Below are 20,093 nucleotides of genomic sequence, written 5' to 3'. Positions count from 1 at the left end.
GTAAACAGACATTAAATCAATTACAGACGCTCCTTGGCGACATCCAGGGTCTCTGACAATGAACCCCCACTCCAAAACACACACAATAACAAATACACAAAACATGTTCTGATTCTCGTTGCTCTAGTCTCTGATAGTCTGATATGCGAGTACCCAGTTTTACTGTAGCATTTTAGGAGTAAAAACCATTATAAATGTGTAATTAATGAGTTATTAATGAGGTAATAACGTAGCCATATGGCTTCTGTCAAACGGTGGGTGCGTTGACTTAATCTTACCCTGCGGTTCAATGCTGTTTTACTGCCCTGTCTGCCCTGCTCCCCGAGACTGTTCTGAGGCAACTTCCTGTCCATGTCCTCTTGCCACGCTACAGATGGAGAGAGTCAGATGTTCAGAGGAGGTATGAGAACAGAAAAGCTGTGCTGTTAATCTATATTAAACACAGTACACCACAGATGATGCAGGCAACAATCATGAAATATCTTGAAAGAAGTCAGAATGCAAGCTTCAAAGAACAAATGTGTTCAATATCTTGCTATGTAGCTATAAGTCTTTATTTATTTATAATTCACATATCTATCCTTCATAGTATTACAGGGCGAATGGTTTTAACCGATTTTAGTGCCTGAGCTTTCCAATAAAAGCAAATTAACTGGTTTGCAAAATGAAAAAATAAAAAATACATTTGGCTTATTTGTGCAAACAAACTATTGAAGTAAATTAATAAATACAGCATTAGTTACACAACTAATGTGCAACCTTTGTTTGTTACTATTGTTGCTGTAAATTCTTACACATTGCTGAAATAAAGAAAAAATATTAAATTGCCCAGCAAAAATTATTTCAACTCTTACTGTATGTTAAAGGAAAACACCACCGTTGTTCAATATTTTACTTCGTTCTTACCTCAACTTAACTCTTTCACCGCCAGCGTTTTTAAAAAAAGTTGCCAGCCAGCGCCAGCGTTTTTCATGATTTTCACCAAAGTTTAATGCCTTCCAGAAAATGTTCTTCTTTGAATATATAAACATACAATATACCAAATGAAAGAACAGACCCTCTGCATTCAAACAAAAAAAAACGTTTCTTCCTACCTTCAGTGGTTCTTTTGTAATCAGCTTTTGAATATTGGTAGGTTTCTGCAAAAACACCACATTTTTAAGAAGCAGAGATAATTCCATTTTTGTGACGGACTTTTCATAGAGCTCCCATTCAGAGCGATCTTTAAAACAGACACGGACATGCAGCTGCTTGCCATAGGGCAATACTTCCGGGTTTAAAAAGTTGCGGAAGTGGATAATAGCCACCTGGTGGATAATAGCGGTATTGCGGAAAGACGGAAAATCTCGTCATTGGCGGGGGAGCGTTTTCTCTTAATTGACGAGATATCTCGTCAATGGCGGGGAAAGAGTTAATAACTTAATACATACCTTAAACTTTTTTCAATGCGTGCACTTAATCTTTGTACAGTACAGACCTCGGGCGTAGTAATATTTACGGAAGTTTAAGCAAGAGGGGGAGTAGTCAGGAGTGATGATGTTACTGTGCCTGAGGTCGAAGTGCTGCAAACTAAGTGCTCTTCTGCCATACAATATAGTTCTCATTTCTTATCCACTTAAAAAAATGGCCACGTTTTATTTTGTGCCACCATACTTACTCGTGTAAATACTGATGTAACAGTCTTTAAATAGGGAAAACAGGGAAGTGTTTGGTGGCTTCTAAATTCATCCCTGTTTGGATCCAAAGGAATGAATGGTGCTAGGCTAAATGCTAACACATTCACAACGCGCTGTACAAAGATTAAGTGCACGCATTGAAAAAAGATAGATATGTATTCATTCGTCTAAGCTGAGCTAAGAACATAGTTAAATAATGAAAAACAGTGGTGTTTTCCTTTAAAATTAGGTTATTACTTTCCAAAGGATAAATAGCAAACACAGAGTATATACTGTAAAGGATGTCTGGATGGGAAACATTTATTGGTGAAAGTGCACTTTTATGACTTTTGAGAACGTCTTTAAACTTTGAGATATATGCAGATGTATCATGTTCACGTCCCAGCATTGGTGTGCTGTCTTTAAAAATACTTTCCAAATACTTTCCAATTACCAGCACAGTCTGTCATTTTTAGTAAAAGCGTGCAAACCAGGCATTAGGAAGCATCTCTGGACTGACCTTCAGCATTGAGTTGGTCCACATTGGCTGGTGTGGCAATGCAGAGCCTCTTGGCGGTGCTGAGGCCACGGCTGTTTAGGAAGACGGGCAAGTGGATGATGTTTCGCATGTAATCATGGCCGTTGATGTTGGAGTCACGCAGCACGCTGTTGAGGTTCTGATTTATGGCTTTGATGATGATATGAGGGTCGCTGGCGAAGATGGAGATGAAGGGACCTTTGGAAAAGAGCACACGAACCTGCAGACACATGAAAATGTTTGCTCTTTATTATGCATTAAGAAACACTTTTTTATATTGTAGTTTGGCTAGTAGACCAAACACACTCATGTCTGAATCTATATTTGCCACTGCATGTTTTTGCGTAGTGATATTACGCAGTGCCAGAAAATAGTCCCCTGCTATAGTAACCAAGGGGATTATTTTTCGGGCAGTGCGTAATATCACTACGCCTGCTGCAGCCATGTTACAGCAGCAAAGTCCTTGATTATTACGCCAGAATGAGAGTATAGTTCCTAGCCGTATCTGCCTAGAAAATCGTAACTTTTAATTACTCGTCGGTCTTAGTACACGATGTAACTACAGAAGAATCAAGTTGTAAATTGGAAAAATATTGAAACTCCTTGGATATTTTTTTGGTGTGATGCTAATGGTCTAATCAGATTCAACGGACCATGCCAAGCTATGCCAAAAGTGGCACCGCCAGACCCAGAAACCAGCCGAATCGATTCCAAAATGGCAAAAATCAAATGTTCAACCCTAGGGGAGCCGGAAGGGTAGCATATTTTCAAAAAAAGTGCAGTGTCCCTTTAAAGGAATAGTCTACTCATTTTCAATATTAAAATATGTTATTACCTTAACTAAGCATTGTTGATACATCCCTCTATCTGTGTGCGTGCACGTAAGCGCTGGAGCGCGCTGCGACGCTTCGATAGCATTTAGCTTAGCCCCATTCATTCGATGGTGCCATTCGGAGATGGAGTTGGAAGTGGCCAAGCGCATCAACGTTTTTCCTGTTTGAGACGAGTAGTTGTATGAGCAAGTTTGGTGGTACAAAATAAAACGTAGCGCTTTTCTAAGCGGATTTAAAAGAGGAACTATATTTTATGGCGTAATAGCACTTTTGGGAGTACTTTGACTCGCCTGAAAAGTCCGCTCCCCTTCTCCCTCTCATAATGGGAGAGGGAGGGTGTTACTGCGCCGAGTCGAAGTGCTCCCAGGGGTGCTATTGCGCCATAAAATGTAGCTCCTCTTTTAAATCCGCTTAGAAAAGCGCTACGTTTTATTTTGTACCACCAAACTTGCTCGTATAACTACTCGTCTTAAATAGGAAAAACGTTGATGTGTTTGGTCACTTCTAACTTTATCTCTAAATGGTACCATTGAATGAATGGGGCTAAGCTAAATGCTATCGAAGCGTCGCAGCGCACTCCAGCGCTTACGTGCACGCACACAGATGATAGAGGGATGTATCAACAATTCTTAGTTAAGGTAATAACATATTTTAATATTGAAAATGAGTAGACTATTCCTTCAAGGGTAGCTGTAATTGTATTACCAAAGACTAGATGTATCAATCTTATGCCTATAGTTAAAATTACATGTAGTGTATCATGTGTCTCTATACACCAACCACTCTGTATAATTACCGTATGCACAAACAAACATACTGTAGTAAAACAAACACGATGGGGACTTTCCAGACTAATTCGAAAGATTGTAACATGTCCAAGTGTCACAGGATACTGATTTGTACACCGTTTAAAATCGTCAGAATGGCACGCATGTCTGGTTTAGTGTCTGCTGTGAATTATGTGCTTACATTGGAGTTCTCTAAGCCAACTCAATTGCCTCTTGATGGCAACATGTCCAGTCATATCCGTCATTTATCTTATGGAACATCAGCCTTACCAATTGAAACAATATTTAAGCTTGAAGGAAAAATTCAATGTGGTAATTCTTATCAAAATGAAAGACAAAACGATCGAAATTTAAAAGAGATGTGGTTAATTGCGCCACAAAGGAACCTTTGAGGGACTTTGAAGGCTCTCTGGTAAATGGCAGATTTCATTAGCAGTGAGCAGGCTGCCAACGCAAGAGGATTATACCCAAATAATGACATTTAGCTGAAGGAAATTCCATTAGTCCAGCTGGGAGAGAGGAATCTCAACTTTCCGAGCTAAACAAGACGGAACTCTGAGCACCGCCGTGTGCCGCGGAGATGCCGAAGAGGTGAAACTGCTTGTTCTTCTCACACATTGGCAATGAGACCTTTTAAGGAAAACACCACCGTTTTTCAATTTTACTATGTTCTTACCTCAACTTAGATAAATTAATACATACCTATCTTTTTTCAATGCGCGCACTTTTAATTTTTGTACAGTGCTTCTTGAATGTGTTAGCATTTAGCCTAGCCCCATTCATTCCTATGGCTCCAAACAAAAGTTTTATTTTGTGCCACCATACTTACTCGTTTTACTACTCATGTAACATTCCTTAATTAGGGAAAACATGGAAGTGTTTGGTGGCTTACAAATTCATCCCTGTTTGGAGCCATAGGAATGAATGGGGCTAGGCTAAATGCTAACACATTCACGAAGCACAGTACAAAGATCAAAAGTGCACGCATTAAAAAAGATAGGTATGTATTAATTAATCTAAGTTGAAGTAAGAACATAATAAAATATTGAAAAAAAGTGGTGTTTTCCTTTAAGCTTCGTTCCAAAACTCAATGAGCTGCCTATATAAAAGGCAACCTTCTAAGGCAGCACCCATTTGGGAACTCATAGACATATGACAGTCTAAATTGGTATAAATTGGGGTATTTTGAGCTGAAATTTCACAGACACATTCACTAAAAATGGACATAATATGTGCCCTTTAATGTAGAGCCATGCATGAACACACCCACATACCGTATCAAGCATCTGTAACACTTTGTCCTGTTCGCAGGAATCCAAGCCGTCGATGATAACAACAAGTCGAGTCTGATTCTGAGTAAAGCCATCAATAGTTTTACCCAATTTAGCCATGAGCTCCACTTCACACTTTAGAACCTGACAGAACAAAGGACACAAATCAGATATTGACATCCTACAAAACGGCACTATTTGTATACTATATGGTTTATATACAATGCCTCACCTTCATAAATCCCTCACTCTTTAGTTTGTGCATGCTGTTGGCAGCATTGTGCAGTCTTCTCCTTTGAGAGTGAAGCACAGAGTCGGTCACCTGCCACCAGGTCCGACAGTTCAGAAGCAAAGCCAGACCCACCACACAGGCCATGGCGATGAGAACCGCGTTTACCGTGAGGTTCTCCACATCTACCTTGAAGATGGCCAGTAGGGTCATGCCTGTGATCAGACAGCCCGACGTCAACACAAACAGCACGAAGGAAGGGACGCAGCACGTTTTCTTCCACTTCTTTCCTGTGAAAGAAATTTGTTAAAAAACAAGTTCATTAAATTCAGAACATTTACAGTAATATATTAATGCAGACGTTTTTCGTAATCCCATTTTTCAAACTTTAGTTGGTGTGTAAGGATGCTGTTAGAGCATAAATAATGCTTGCAATAATTTAAATAATGTCATTAATGACTCACCCTCATGTCGTTCCAAACTCGGAAGACTTCCGCTCATCTTCGGAACACAGTTTAGGATGTTTTAGATTTAGTCTGAGAGCTTTCTGACCCTCCATTGAAAATCATGTACAGTATACTGTCCATGTCCAGAAAGGTAATAAAACATCATCAAAGTAGTCCATGTGACATCAGTGGGTCAGTTAGAATGTGTTGAAGCATCAAAAATATATTTTGGTCCAAAAATAACAAAAATTACGACTTTGTTCGGCGTTGTCTTCTCTTCCGATTCTGTTGTGAACCGCGTGCACGAGACTAAAGTCACGTGACTGCACTGATGCGGATGACGTGTTATCCTCAAACATGTTTGAAAAGTTTATTTTTTCAAACTTACAGCGTGCATCTCCCTCTGTAAACGAACTGTAAATGAAGCTCGGGCGCACACAAAAAAGCTGGGGCGCACCAGATAACATGTCAGTCGCGTCACTGCAGTCACGTGACTTCAGTCTCGTGCACACAGTTCTCAACAGAACCGGAAGAGAAGACAATGCGGAATAAAGTCGTAATTTTGTTATTTTTGGACCAAAATGTATTTTCAATGCTTCAACACATTCTAACTGATCCACTGATGTCACACAGACTACTTTGATGATGTTTTTTATAACCTTTCTGAACATGGACAGTATCCCGTACATAGATTTTAAATGGATGGTCAGAAAGCTCTATGACTAAATATAAAACATCTTAAACTTTGTTCCGAAGATGAACGGAAGTCTTCCGAATTTTGAACGACATCCGGTTGTCATTATTGACATTATTTTCATTTTTGGGTGAACTATCCCTTTAATTTTGCAAGCATTATTTATACTCTAACAGCAACAGTAGCAAACTACACAATCAGAACTTGTTAAATATTGCTGAAGGAGGAACTTCATAGGACAAGGAAGACATCAGCCTTTTTTTAGGACAGTGAAAACAGCGATACTTAGAGATAAGTAAACTGTGTGAAAAATACTTTTTACACACAAAACATGAACGTGTTATTGCACAGCGTAAACACAATCAACGCTTAAAAAACAGGAAAAATGGGACCTTTAAGTAAAAAAAATGTAATTGCGTACAGGCTAAATAAATGATGTTGCTAAAAGATATGATAGTAAAACGATGCTTATAAAACCAAATGCTTAGGCTTTTAGATGGCATGAGAAATGTTGAAAGCAGCTGTTAAACAATCAGCCGATAAACACACCTGTGACCGCACATTAACTGAATTTTATATTAATACACCACATTGCTTGGCAACCATAAACTCCTTAAAGTAAGGTTAATTTACTTTTTAATAATGATAATCAAATTGAAAAGCTTTTCCTAGTTTTATATTAAATTGTAGGTCTTGCAAGGTGAACATGATTCTGTTTATACTTTTCTGATATAAATTCTGCTCAAACCACTTAATGTACTCCATTCAAACTTTGTGTTGTTGAGTCACAGATTTGAACATTTTCTCTAAAGTTTATCCTTAAAAAAAACATCTTTCTCAATGATTTACTATTCGAATTCAATCGATAGTAATGCAGTTATAGTTATGTATGCATACAGAAATATGATAACACTCTTGTATGATTAAATGTGATTGGTTTTGCCTTTCTTTTATCTATGCAACCATGTATAGCAGAGGTCTTCACCCTTTTCAGGCTAAGGACCCCTAAAAGGTCACATATTATGCCCATTTTTACAAGATGTAATATAAGTCTCAGGTGTGCCTTGAATGTGTCTGTGAAGTTTCAGCTCAAAATAGAGGAGATAGAGGGGACGAACAAAGCTCGTACCAAGTGTGTGGTGAGATCGTAACAAGGGCGTGGTGAGCTTGTACCTGCTTACGTCACAAGGTATTTTTTGGACCCAACATCCAATAGGAAAAATCAACAACAGTAGCCACCGTTCAACCTGAAGAGGGCAGCACTCAGATGTTTTTACACCATATATTGTAGTATTGAAACACTTTATTTCCAAATGTCAAAAAACTTACAAAATCAATGAACAGCACTGATAAAGCATCATTCTTACAGATTATTAACTAAAAAAAATTGGTTTAGGGTTTAGTTACTCTTTAAATGCAAAGGAGCTACTGTTCTTCAATCCCTTACCAACAGACAGTGAGCAATTTTGGTTAAAAATAGATCTGATTACTATGATTACAGTCTTCGACAATAGTATCTTTAGTTGCATTGGGGCTGCAATGGGGTAACAAACCACCTTAAAAAAACGTTTTTGTGTTAAATTAACCAGTCATTTAGTGACCGTGGCCAGGGCTTTGTTTATGATGTCACATTAACAAGAGAATCAAAACAGCATGTCTTTGGTTTAATGTGGATTAAAAAAGGATTAAAAGTGGATTTTGCATAAAATGTGCCCATTAACTCATTCCCTGACATTTACGAGTTATCTCGCCAATTAGAAGTGCATGAAAAAAATGTGTTACTGATGAGTTTTTATGTGTTACCACGATTATCCAATTTATAAAAAAACGTAAGCAAAAAATTATTTATTAATTTTACACGTGTATGTTTTGATAATTGTTCTGAATCTGATCTCTAACAAAATTCCTTCACAAAAAATGCAATTATTTTAGCTTTTGCAAAAAAAAATATTTTGAAGAAAAATACCCATTTTAAATTTACTGACTAGATTTCAATCAAGTTTTTATCATTTCTATTTTTAGCCTAATAATGTATTTTTTTGATGCCTAATTTACTTTTTTCAAAAATATATATATTTTGAATTAATTTCAAACAATATTTAAAGGACCACCACTAATATCAACAAAAACCTCAGAGGGGCCCCGAACCCGCTTCTTGAAACTTTTAACAGTAATCTTTAGCTGCCTTAGAAGTCAAATTCAGTATTCTTTGTATTTTTTACATTTCGTTATAAAATCATATTTATACAACAATAAAAAATATAAATACACTTGGCCAAAGACACAGTACAAAAAAAGTTGTTGTGCTCAACTTTTCTTTTACTCTAAAAAAAATCCTACAGGCATACCCTGAGTTTCATTGTTCTTGAAGACCCTGAAAAGTCTGCTGGCCAGGAAGCCAAACTCTCTCTCGCAAGCGTCGGACAGCGTGGCTATCATTTCAGCCATAGACGTCTCCCCTCCCACACTCGACAGACGGTTATAGTCCGTGAACAGAAACCTGTGCAGATGGAAGACAAAAAAAGACTGACTGAGAGTGAGCGTCACACCTGTGCGTTTTTTAACACAATGCGGAGGGATTCAAAGATGTGAAAACAATATTCAAATTGCCTCCTTGTACTTTTTCCAAATCAATGGGCAATGTTTGTCTCTTATAATGGATAAATGAAAGATGCTTTAGGTGTTTTATGTGTGTGATATGCTGTGAAATATACAATTTTGTCTATGTGGCATCACAAGGGCATGTAAACTGCAAACAAAAATACTGCAAAAAAATGGGGTTTTGGAAAGAGGGGCGTGTCTATGTGACCCTGGACCACAAAACCAGCCTATTTTTTAATTCATGCATAATATGAAAGCTGAACAAATAAGCTTTCCATTGATGTAGGTTAGTTAGGATATGACAATATTTGGCCGAGATATAACTTTTTTAAAATGTGGAATCTGAGGGTGCAAAAATCAAAATATTGAGAAAATTACCTTTAAAGGGACACTCCACTTTTTTTGAAAATATGCTCACTTTCCAGCTCCCCTAGACTTAAACATTTGACTTTTACCGTTTTGAAATCCATTCAGCCGATCTCCGGGTCTGACGGTACCACTTTTAGCATTGCTTAACATAATCCATTAAATCCGATTAGACAATTAGCATCGCACTCAAAAATAACCAGAGTTTCGATATTGTAATGATATTACGCAGCGCCCAGAAAATAGTCCCCTTGGTTACTTTCAATAGCAGGGGACTATTTTCAGGGCGCTGCGTAATATCATTGCGCCTCCTGCAGCCATGTTACAGCAGCAAATTCCTTGATTATTACGCCAGAATGAGAGTATAGTTCATAGACATATTGGCGTAGAAAAACGCAACTTTTAATTTTCCGTAGGTCTCAGTACACAATGTAACTACAGAAGAGTCAAGTTTTAAATAGGAAAAAATATCGAAACTCTTTGGTTATTTTTGAGCATACTGCTAATAATCTAATCAGATTAGATTATGCTAAGCTATGCTAAAAGTGGTACAGCCAGACCCGGAGATCGGCTAAATGGATCCCAAAACTGTAAAAATCAAATGTTGAACCCTAGAGGAGCCTATTTTCAAAAAACTGGAGTGTTTCTTTAAAAGGTACCCCAATTATAAAAACTTGTATGGTTTAATAGATTAACACTGTGATTGGCAATATAAATGTGAATAAAAAACAGTATGAATGTCATAGCAATGCATATAACGAATGATAAGTTAATCTTTGATATATTCACGGTACAAAATATCTTCATAGAACATGATCTTAATATCCTAATGATTTTTGGCATAAAAAATCGATAATTTTGACTTGTACCTGATAGGCAGAGCCTTGGTGGTTTGTTCCGGAAGCTCGGGGGGATTTACAAACATGAGTTTCAACAGCAGCTCCAGGTAGCCGATGTGACGGGCCAGTCTGGTGCTAAGACCCCAGGCCCAGCTCCAACTCTCTCCTGTTTTTCTCCCACCAAAGTACACCAACACTATATATTATTGTATATTGAGAGAGAAAGATAGGCAAAGGCACTTGATGGTAAATTAAGTGTTGTTAGAATTTATTAGGAGACACTGCAGAACAGACAGAATCTCGTGCAATCACTACTATACAGTCTGAAGAACAATGCTGCACTCTTGTGGACAAAACAGTCCATCAACAATTTAGTCCTTTTATTGGGTCTATAAAATATATCACATGGACAAATTAAAATAAGGTAATGTTGTTTATTTGTACAGTATTATCCTGTTAATACTACAGTTTCAGTAGCCTGTAACGTGTGAATACTTTCTTACTGTAACAATATTCTGACAATGATCTGTCGCTATAAACCCTTCAATAAGTTGGACATATTTGGCTCTATTACTGCTATAACGCATGCAATGAAAGATTTTACAAGAAGTTTTACATTTTGTACAATAATCACATAAAATTCTCAGAATCTTTAAGTATTCCTCCAATCTGTCCTACACTTTAAATATGCTACACAATGCCATAGAAAACCTTCTGTTTTAATATTTTGCGAGTTTTAATTAATTTTAATATCTTGGACTCGGACTGTTATTGTTAAAGGAAAACAACACCATTTTTCAATATTTTACTATGTTCTTACCTCAACTTAGAGGAATTAATACATACCTATCTTTTTCAATGCATGCACTTCATCTTCGCCCAGTGCATTGTGAATATGTTAGCATTTGGCCTGGCCCCATTCATTCCTTGGGATCCGGGCGGGGATGAATTTGGAAGCCGCCGGGCACTTTCATGTTTTCTCAATTTGAGGACTGTTGCATGAGTGGTTACACGGGTGTGTGTGGTGGTACAAAATAAAACGTGGCAATTTTTTAAGCAGATAAAAACTGCACGCCAAGGTTGAAGTGCTGCAAACTAAGTGCTCTTCCGCCATATAATATAGTTCTTTTAAAAATCGCCACTTTTTTGTACACACCTACTTACTTGTGTAACTGCTCATGTAACTTTAAAATAGAGAAAACATGGAAGTGTTTGGTGACCTCTAAATTCATCCCCATTTGGATCCTAAGGAATGAATGGGGCTAGGCTAAATGCTAACACATTCACGACACACTGTGCAAAGATGAAGTGCACGCACTAAAAAAAGATAGGTATGTATTAATTAGTCTAAGTTGAGGTAAGAACGTTGTAAAATATTGAAAAACGGTGGTGTTTTCCTTTAACTTGATAAAATAAAAAATCTCACCAAAGAAGATATACAGCAGTGCGAGCAGGCTAAGGGCCACAGCGATGGCCAGCTTCGCATCAACGGCAAAACCCAAGACAAGAGCCACAGATCCACACAGCAGCAGAGTCAAGACCACCACCAACCACGAAAACTGAAACAACGGCTCCACCTGCTGCCCAGCAAACGTCTTCATCTCATCTAAAGAAGAAAAAAATACAAACATTTAGATCATGCTCTCATAATCACGATGGATCTTTAGATTTCGGTCTCGTACCTTCCAGTTTCTTGAGCAGGAAGGACTTTCCGCTGCCCCACTGGGCATACAGACCCACGCAAATGGGCGGCTGCATGGTTGGCTCGCTCAAGATGTCAGCCAATGCGCTGCTGTACAGGTCGTAACCCAACATGTCACCATCACACTCAGAGGGAGACAGGTGCTCTGGGGAAGAAGATGATGGTCAGAGATATCTCAGAGCTGTGTCATGTGTGTTAATGCAGGGCTCCAGACTAATTTTTTTCACTAGGAGCACAGCTAAAAATTTTAGGGGCGCAACCAGAAAATTTAGGGGCACACACTGTAAATCAACATGCTAACCAAATAATCACATTTTTACAAATTTCCACTGTATTACTAATAAATACTTTGATGATAGATGCAGAAAGTACAATGTGCTGTTTCAAATTCAGTGTCACATCACAAAAAAAGTCACATTTACTAGTCGCACATGTGCGACTGGATGTAAAATTCAATGGCACACTCTCAAATTTTGGTGGCAGTCTGAGGCCCTGTAATGAATGCACACTCACTGGCTCCAAAAATCTGGGTGAGGATGCTCTTCTGATGGGTGCAGTCAATGTTGTAAGGGGTCTCGCCCTCTTTGTTGGGCCGGTAGAGCAGGCGGCCATCTTTAGGGTTCCTCAAAAGCAGTTCAGCAAGCTTACGGCTTCTCCCACGGATGGCAATGTGCAAAGCTGTGTCTCCTTTCTGAGAAGACAATGACACTTTTAAATAAAGGTCCTATAATAGTGGCTGCATCTCAGATTACAATTATATTTTATGAGCATGTGCATTTCTTGTGAATTTAAACCATGACCTTGGAGGATTATTATTCAAAACAATGAATATTTTACGCTTTACCTTATCCACTGCAGACACCTTGGCCCCTTTGTCTAAAAGAAGCTCCACAATTTCCATGTTTCTCATCTTGGTGGCTTTTATAAGAGGAGTCTCTGCATCCTAACACACACAGATACATAAATAAGCATGATTCTGTATAAAATTATTTGTACCATTAAGTGGATTTATACATTATACATTACATTACGTCCTCAATTTCATTTCTACCTTAGTGTAGGCCTCAGTGTCCGGGTTGCACTGCAAAATGTCTCGTACCATCGTTGCATTGCCTTTCTCCACAGCCCAGTACAGGGCGGTCTTACCGTCCTATAATGAAGAGCCACAGTGATCATCTCTAGGTCATCTTGACATCTACTTCCTTAATCACATGAGGATTAATAATGTATTTTTAATATGAGCCACAAAACAAAGAGGCTGTTCTGTATATACTGGAACTCGAGATGAAGTGTTGATGGATACAGGAGTTAAAAATAAAGAAATGAAGGACAATGGTTCACAGGAAAGAGGCAGTTACCTGGCCTCTGACATCAATATCGGCGTATTTATTAAGCAAAGCTCGGACGATCTCCACGTGGCCTCCTCTGACAGCACCGATCAGCACCGTATCACCGCTCTAAGACACACGTACACAAGATTAATAAGAATTCCGAAATTCCTGAAAAGTATTAACTATTGCGTTAAAAGTCAAGCTATGCATTTACCCGATCAGGGATGTTGACATATGTGCCTGCGTCCAGCAGGTCCTGTACGATCTCGGTGTAGCCCTCTATGGCAGCAATCATCAGTGCTGTGTTGCCATCTTTTTCAGTCATGTTCATGTTGGGATTCCTCTTCAGAATCTCCTTCACCACTTCTGTGAAGCCGCCTCGGACGGCCACTATCAGCGCAGTCATTGAGTTCTAACAGGAGGACATTATGTTAGGACATAATATATTCATGTTCATAAATAGCAGTTTACTATGATAGCACATACTACAATCAGAACATTTGGTGCACTTGAAAAAAGTCAGTCAAGACCTCAAGAGGTTGTGAAATCTGACAAGGACATGTTAATCACTTCAATCTATAGAGTGTGAGTACACTAAAATACAAACGGTTACTCAAAGCAAAAACACTGAGGAATGTAGTCTGTCAAGAAAGTATATAGGGGAATGTAGGCTGTGTCAATTTGTCTTAACTTCCTAGGGCAAAAAAACATAAGATATGAGGTAAAAATAAACCCATATTGGAGAATGCACATCCCAGTACACATAGGGAGAGTTTGGAGGGGCCAGGGGGGCACTGCCCCCCAGAACAGAGACAATTATGATTTTATATCAGCTATAAATGAAATGGATTTATTTGTCTAGTCTTAATATTTTATAGGTAGACTGAGTAAATTACTGAGCTAAAGTAGTTTTAATTCACTTAAACTATATTTTAAGACCATGAAGCCACACTATCTCTAATAGGTGCCCCCCAGCATAAGCACAAAACTCCACCTAAGCAAATGAACATGAATATAAATTTTGCTCCTCCTATATTTTTGTGAGACTGGAGTATGGTGTTTGCAGCAGTTGCCAAATGTGACGTCCAGCTTTAAACATTTGACATCCTCACACTTTATTATTATTATTTTTTAAAGATACATTAAAAATGTTGTATGCAAGTTTCATTGGTGTGTTTGGAGTAGAGGTCGACCGATAGTGGATTTTACCGATACCAATAACTAAGTTTCAAGTTTATTGATTTATTACGCACATTTAAAACAGCGCACAGGCTGGTCCCTGCTTGCCGATAACCGATTAATCGACCAATCATTTTTCTCAAATGGATACTGGATAAAAACAAACATCACACTCAAAGTGAAACAGTGCTGAGATGTATTACAAAAGTAATAAAACAACAGTACTGAATCATAAAATTGTACTAAATTAAATAAATGTATAAATAATAATATAAATTATATTATTAAGTATTAAAGTTAATTCTTCTGTGAAATACTCCCACTGGTAAAATTCAAATGACATAAATGTATATTAAATGTGTAGTCTTGTACTTTATTTTCTTCCGTTCAAACATTTAATGATTATCTTAAAATAACAAAAGATGTATTGCATAATAAAAAAGAACTGAAATTAAATTTTGATTCGTTGGATATGTTAATGTATTCGACAACTGCATATAGATCGCTTTCTCTCGTTATTAACTTAAAATATGAATAAATCATGGATATAAGTAACCAGCTGGATATAAACTAATGCAAACCGACAGTAATAATGATGACATTAAATATTTAGGTTGAATTTATCTGCGTGTATTTTTGTGCAACTGTTTGAGGTACTACTAATATTAGCGTCCTGTCAGCTTTGACGACAAACTTAGGTTCCTTCTGTTGTTTCTATGCAAATGCAGTATCCATTTAGCAAATTATTACTTCATAATGATATAAGCAACAGACGCACTCGGAAACACTATCGGCATGAATTTTTTTGCAGACAGACGATTGTTCCACCAATGAACTATTGGTGCCGATTAATTGGCAAAACCGATGCTACCTCTAAATTGGAGTATAAACTGAAACTCAGTTTTGAGAAGAGAGGCTTGGCAAAAGATTTCACACAATACATGTACAAAGTTTATAAAGACAAAGCCCAGGACAATGACTACAAAATATTACCACAAAAGTATTAATGTTTGATAAATATTAATAATTTAATGATGAAATTGTAGTCAGTGTTTGCTTTACAATGTTTCCTACTGTATGCATTTTTTGTATATTCGTATAAACCCAGATTCCCTAATACCCTGTGCTTTGCATTTTTGCCAAATTATTACGGTATGTCCAGTAAGTACCGTAAAGGAAAACGTCTGGGTTACATATGTAACCCTCGTTCCCTGAAGGAAGGGAACGGAGACGTCACGTCGTGACCGACGAATTGGGAACCGCTTCGCGGGTGACCTATCTGCTTCGAGAAACCTTTAAAACGCCAATGAACTTGGCATGCAGATAATTGCATCTGCCGGCGCCGCCCCGCCGCACAGCTATTTAATAAGCGGCAGGTGCAGTTATCAAATCAGCTATTTTTTGCTGAGAAAGCTGGACAGAAAGAAAAGTGTCCGGCCGATATCAGCAGTGGAACAGCAAATTGTGGCGACGGGACGTGACGTCTCCGTTCCCTTCCTTCAGGGAACGAGGGTTACATATGTAACCGAGACGTTCCCTTTCAGTCGGTCACTACGACGTCACGTCGTGACCGACGAATTGGGAATCCCTACCAAAGCGCCACTGAAGCTGACCCTTCCAGTGCCTGCATAAACCCTCCGACTCTCCTCTTTAAGGGAACGGAAATGGGGTTGAAGCAGAGGCCGGTCACTACTTGTTCCTTAACCCACGATAGTGACTAGGCGAACTGGGAAGCGAACTCGTCAGGCGGGACTAAGATCGCTGCGGAAGAAAAACCCTCTAGGGGTCTACCACTAAGGTGATGGATAAAAAGACACGAGGTCTATAAAAATACACTCTCTTAGCAACACTAGAGAGGCGCGGAACGAACTCCGCTAAGGGAAACGTGGTAAATCATAAACTTTCCACGGAAATACTCACAAAGAAACCACTAGGGGGCGCAATGTGGGCGCTAGCCTCACCCAGATAGTCAAGAATACATCTAGTGAGAGGCTGGCAGCCGATGCTCCGCAACATCGGTCACCAAGCGGTGGAAAAGACAAAAAACATTTTTTGTAACGTTTTTGCCTTAATGGCCTTCCATAATGGTGCGGTTTCTGCGCAGCCAAAAAGAAAGGCTCCAAGCCGACACAGGAGCCGTTCCTCGATGTTCTCACTGATCTGACGAGAGAACTCGAGAGGATACCGGCTCAACACGAACACTGTAGAATCTAGTGAACGTATTAGGTGTCACCCAGCCAGCAGCTCTACAAATATCTGAAAGCGAGGAACCACGAGCCAAAGCCCAAGATGAAGCCACGCTTCTGGTTGAATGGGCTCTCAAACAAAAAGGGCAAGGAATGCCCTGTTTCTCATATTTCAGGGCGATTGTGTCTACAATCCAATGAGACATCCTCTGTTTAGTGACAGCTTTCCCTTTCTGCTGACCACCGTATCAGACAAAGAGCTGTTCTGAGGTCCGAAAGCTTTGAGTGCGATCCACATACACACGTAGTGCACGTACAGAACATAACAAAGCCATAGCTGGGTCTGCCTCCGAAGGCAGCGCTTGAAAAGTCCACCACCCAATCTCTAAAGGGAGTGGTGGGAACTTTAGGCACGTAGCCCGGCCGGGGTCTCAGTTTAACGCTGGATTCAGCCGGCCCGAACTGAAGGCACGAATCGTTGACCGAAAATGCATGAAAATCCCCTATCCTTTTAATAGAAGCCAATGCGAGGGGCGTCAAAGTTTTCATAGTGAGAAACTTGACGCTCACCGTCAGCAGAGGCTCGAAAGGGCAGTGCTGAACTTTCAGCACCATGGACAAGTCCCAAGGAGGAATAGAGGGAGGCGCGAAGGATTCAGCCTCCGTGCCCCTGTTAAAAACCTAATGACCAGATCGTGCTGACCCACAGATCTACCGTCTATAGGTGCGTGATGCGCGGATATTGCCGCGATATCTACTTTAGTAGTAGATGGTGACAGCCTCTTCTCCAAGCGGTGCTGGAGATATGAAAGCACAATACTGATCGAGCATTCTCGGGGGTCCTCTCGCTGAGAGGTACACCAAACAACAAACAGGTTCCATTTCAGCGTATACGCCTGTCTCATAGACGGTGCTCGCGCTGCAGCGATGGTGTTAGATACCGCCTGGGGTAAACCACCTAAAACCTTCGCGCCCCGTCCAAAGACCACACATGGGGGTTCCACAGATCGGGGCGAGGGTGCCATAATGTGCCAAGGAGTCAGCCAGGGAGGGACTGTCGCGAGGAGAGTGAACTCTGTAAAACCAATTCCTAGTTGTCCGGTACGGCGCAACTAATAGAATGCGCTCCTCGTCCTCCCTGACTTTGCACAGTGTCTGCGCAATAAAGCTTACTGGGGAAAACCCCGCGGCCAGCTGTGTGCCAGTGCATCCACGCCGAGTGTTCCTTCGGATAATGAATAAAACAGGCGACAATGGGTTGTTTCTGAAGAAGCAAACAGATCTAACTGCGCTCTGCCGAAACATTTCCAAATCAGCTGAACCGACCGGGGGTGGAGTCGCCACTCGCCGGAGCGCGCTGCTCGTGAGAGCGCGACTGCCGCTGTGTTCAGCGACCCCGACATGTGAATGGCACGAAGAGACCTCAGATACTTCTGACTCCAGAGGAGGAGAGACGGGCGAGATGCGACAGGTGACGAGAGCGCACACCGCCTTGGCGATAGATATACGCTACAGCCGCAGTGTTGTCGGTGCGCACTACATCTTAAGCATCAAATCACGTTGACGAAACGGACGAGCGCAAGATATACAGTGCACAGCTCGAGGCAATTTATGCTAATGTCGCTGGAATGTCGAACAGACCCCCGAAGCGACGAGTCCGCCGTACGTGGCTGCCCACCCCGTGGTAGAGGCATCTTTGCCAACAATATGCCTGGAGACCTCTCAGTGGCACCCGCACCCTGAGAAACGCTGGGTCTGACCACGGGGTGAAAGTGTGACGGCATCTCGATGTAATTATAATACTGTGAAAGCCGGTGAGCCACGCTCTCCTCGGGACTCGGTCATAAAGCCAACACTGAAGCGGTCTCATATGGAGCAGCCCGAGCGGTGTCACGGCCGCGGCTGCTGTCATATGCCCCAGAAGTTTCTAAAATTATTTCAGTGGAACCGCAACCCTGCCTTTAAATGTTGAGGCAAGCCAGAATTGACTGAACACGCGCTTCTATGAGACGTGTTGTTAAATTGACCAAATCCCGTTACTTTCCGAGAAAAGAGATCCTCTGCACGGGGCAAAGTTTACTCTTTCCCCAGTTGACCTGAAGACCGAGACGAGCGAGGTGTTTAAATACACGATCTATGTGTGTGCACAGCATCTGACGAAACTGAGCTATTATGAGCCAATACGCCAAAACGCAAACACCGCTCTCTCTCTCAGGGGCTGCAGTGCGCCATCCGCAACTTTCATGAAGACACAGGGAGAGAGAGAGAGAGAAAGCCCGAACGGTGAGACTTTGTACTGATATGCCCTCCCCTCGAACACAAAGCGGAGAAACGGCCTGTGTCGGGGGAGTATGGAGACATGAAAGTACGCGTCCTTCAGGTTAAAAGCTGCGAACCAATCCTATGGGCGGATGCATTAAAATATGCTCCTCTGCGTAAACATTTTGAACAGCATGCTGTGAATGTGAATTCTGTGAATTCTCGATTCAGTACGCGCAGATCTAGGATCGGACGCAACCTGCCACTCTTCTTGGGTACAATGAAGGGCTGTAAAGCCCCGAATTTATCTCGGCTGGAGGGACCGGCTTGATCGCGTCCTTGCCAATAGGACAGCAATCTCCGCACGCAATACGTGCGCATCGACAGCCTTCACCGTGGTGAAGCGAATGCATGAATATTTGTAAGGTAGCCGGGCAAATTGAATGCGTAACCGAGACGGATCGTGCGTAAAAGCCAACGCGACGGGCTGGGAAGCTCAGGCCCCCAGATACCGAGCGAGAGGAAATTAACGGCACGATGTGTGTACCCGTGGCGAGCGGAGACGGGGAACTCAACGACGCGTGCTCTTTGGCCGCATTGTGAGATGTTGTGTGTAATGAAACACTCACCCGAAACCGCTGATGGATGCTGAGCAAAGGCTCCGTTGTAGATGTCCCGCTCGATACATCCGCTGGCGAAAGAGGAAGAGGAGAACTTAGGGTTTTGAGCCCGTCCGAAACTCCTATATGCCTCCGGTGATCTGGAGAAAGAAGAGGAATTCGCTCTTTGAGGTTAGTGGGTGCCGATTGAAGTCGGCGGAACACAAAACGAAACCAAGGATTCCCCACCCGGCCCTCCTCCGGGGTGGGGGGGAGAATGATGCTTTCACCATCTCCTGAAGAGCGATCCTCTCCATCTTCAGATCGCCCGACTCAGAGCCGCTAAGTTTCATTTTCCACCTCTGTAGCGGGCTGAGTGGGCGGGTGTACTGCTTACGACAGGTTCCTCACAGCTGCCGGGATGAAGGAACAAAAAAAGCCGCAGCAGGACGCCCTCGGCGAAAAGCAGACCAATATACTGACGTAACGGAGGGGGCAGCTAGGCTCCGACGTGGCATGATGCCTCAGTCTGCTCTAAAGCGGCCGATCATTGTTGGACACTCTCAGCCGCGTCGCC

The 20,093-nt window shown here is 41.0% G+C and overlaps 1 protein-coding gene across 5 annotated transcripts in view; it reads right to left on the bottom strand.

Moving 5' to 3' along the window:
* LOC141365356 (kinase D-interacting substrate of 220 kDa B-like) overlaps nucleotides 1-20,093 on the bottom strand; it is a 79,634-nt gene that overhangs the window by 46,908 nt on the left and 12,633 nt on the right. For all 5 annotated transcript variants that reach the window (XM_073869633.1, XM_073869632.1, XM_073869634.1 and 2 more), the window contains exons 8-20: nucleotides 13,508-13,705; nucleotides 13,321-13,419; nucleotides 13,014-13,112; nucleotides 12,807-12,905; nucleotides 12,476-12,653; nucleotides 11,943-12,107; nucleotides 11,687-11,866; nucleotides 10,291-10,456; nucleotides 8,803-8,954; nucleotides 5,318-5,604; nucleotides 5,089-5,229; nucleotides 2,176-2,413; nucleotides 279-367 (exon numbers count right to left, since the gene is read on the bottom strand). In XM_073869633.1, coding sequence (XP_073725734.1) covers nucleotides 279-367; nucleotides 2,176-2,413; nucleotides 5,089-5,229; nucleotides 5,318-5,604; nucleotides 8,803-8,954; nucleotides 10,291-10,456; nucleotides 11,687-11,866; nucleotides 11,943-12,107; nucleotides 12,476-12,653; nucleotides 12,807-12,905; nucleotides 13,014-13,112; nucleotides 13,321-13,419; nucleotides 13,508-13,705 — 2,091 coding nt within the window. The remainder of the gene's footprint in view (nucleotides 1-278; nucleotides 368-2,175; nucleotides 2,414-5,088; nucleotides 5,230-5,317; nucleotides 5,605-8,802; nucleotides 8,955-10,290; nucleotides 10,457-11,686; nucleotides 11,867-11,942; nucleotides 12,108-12,475; nucleotides 12,654-12,806; nucleotides 12,906-13,013; nucleotides 13,113-13,320; nucleotides 13,420-13,507; nucleotides 13,706-20,093) is intronic.

The sequence above is a fragment of the Misgurnus anguillicaudatus genome, chromosome 7 (assembly GCF_027580225.2).
Source record: "Misgurnus anguillicaudatus chromosome 7, ASM2758022v2, whole genome shotgun sequence".
Lineage (NCBI taxonomy): Eukaryota > Metazoa > Chordata > Actinopteri > Cypriniformes > Cobitidae > Misgurnus > Misgurnus anguillicaudatus.
Note: the sequence above shows the minus strand (reverse complement) of the source record. Positions and strands in the feature narration are given on the sequence as shown.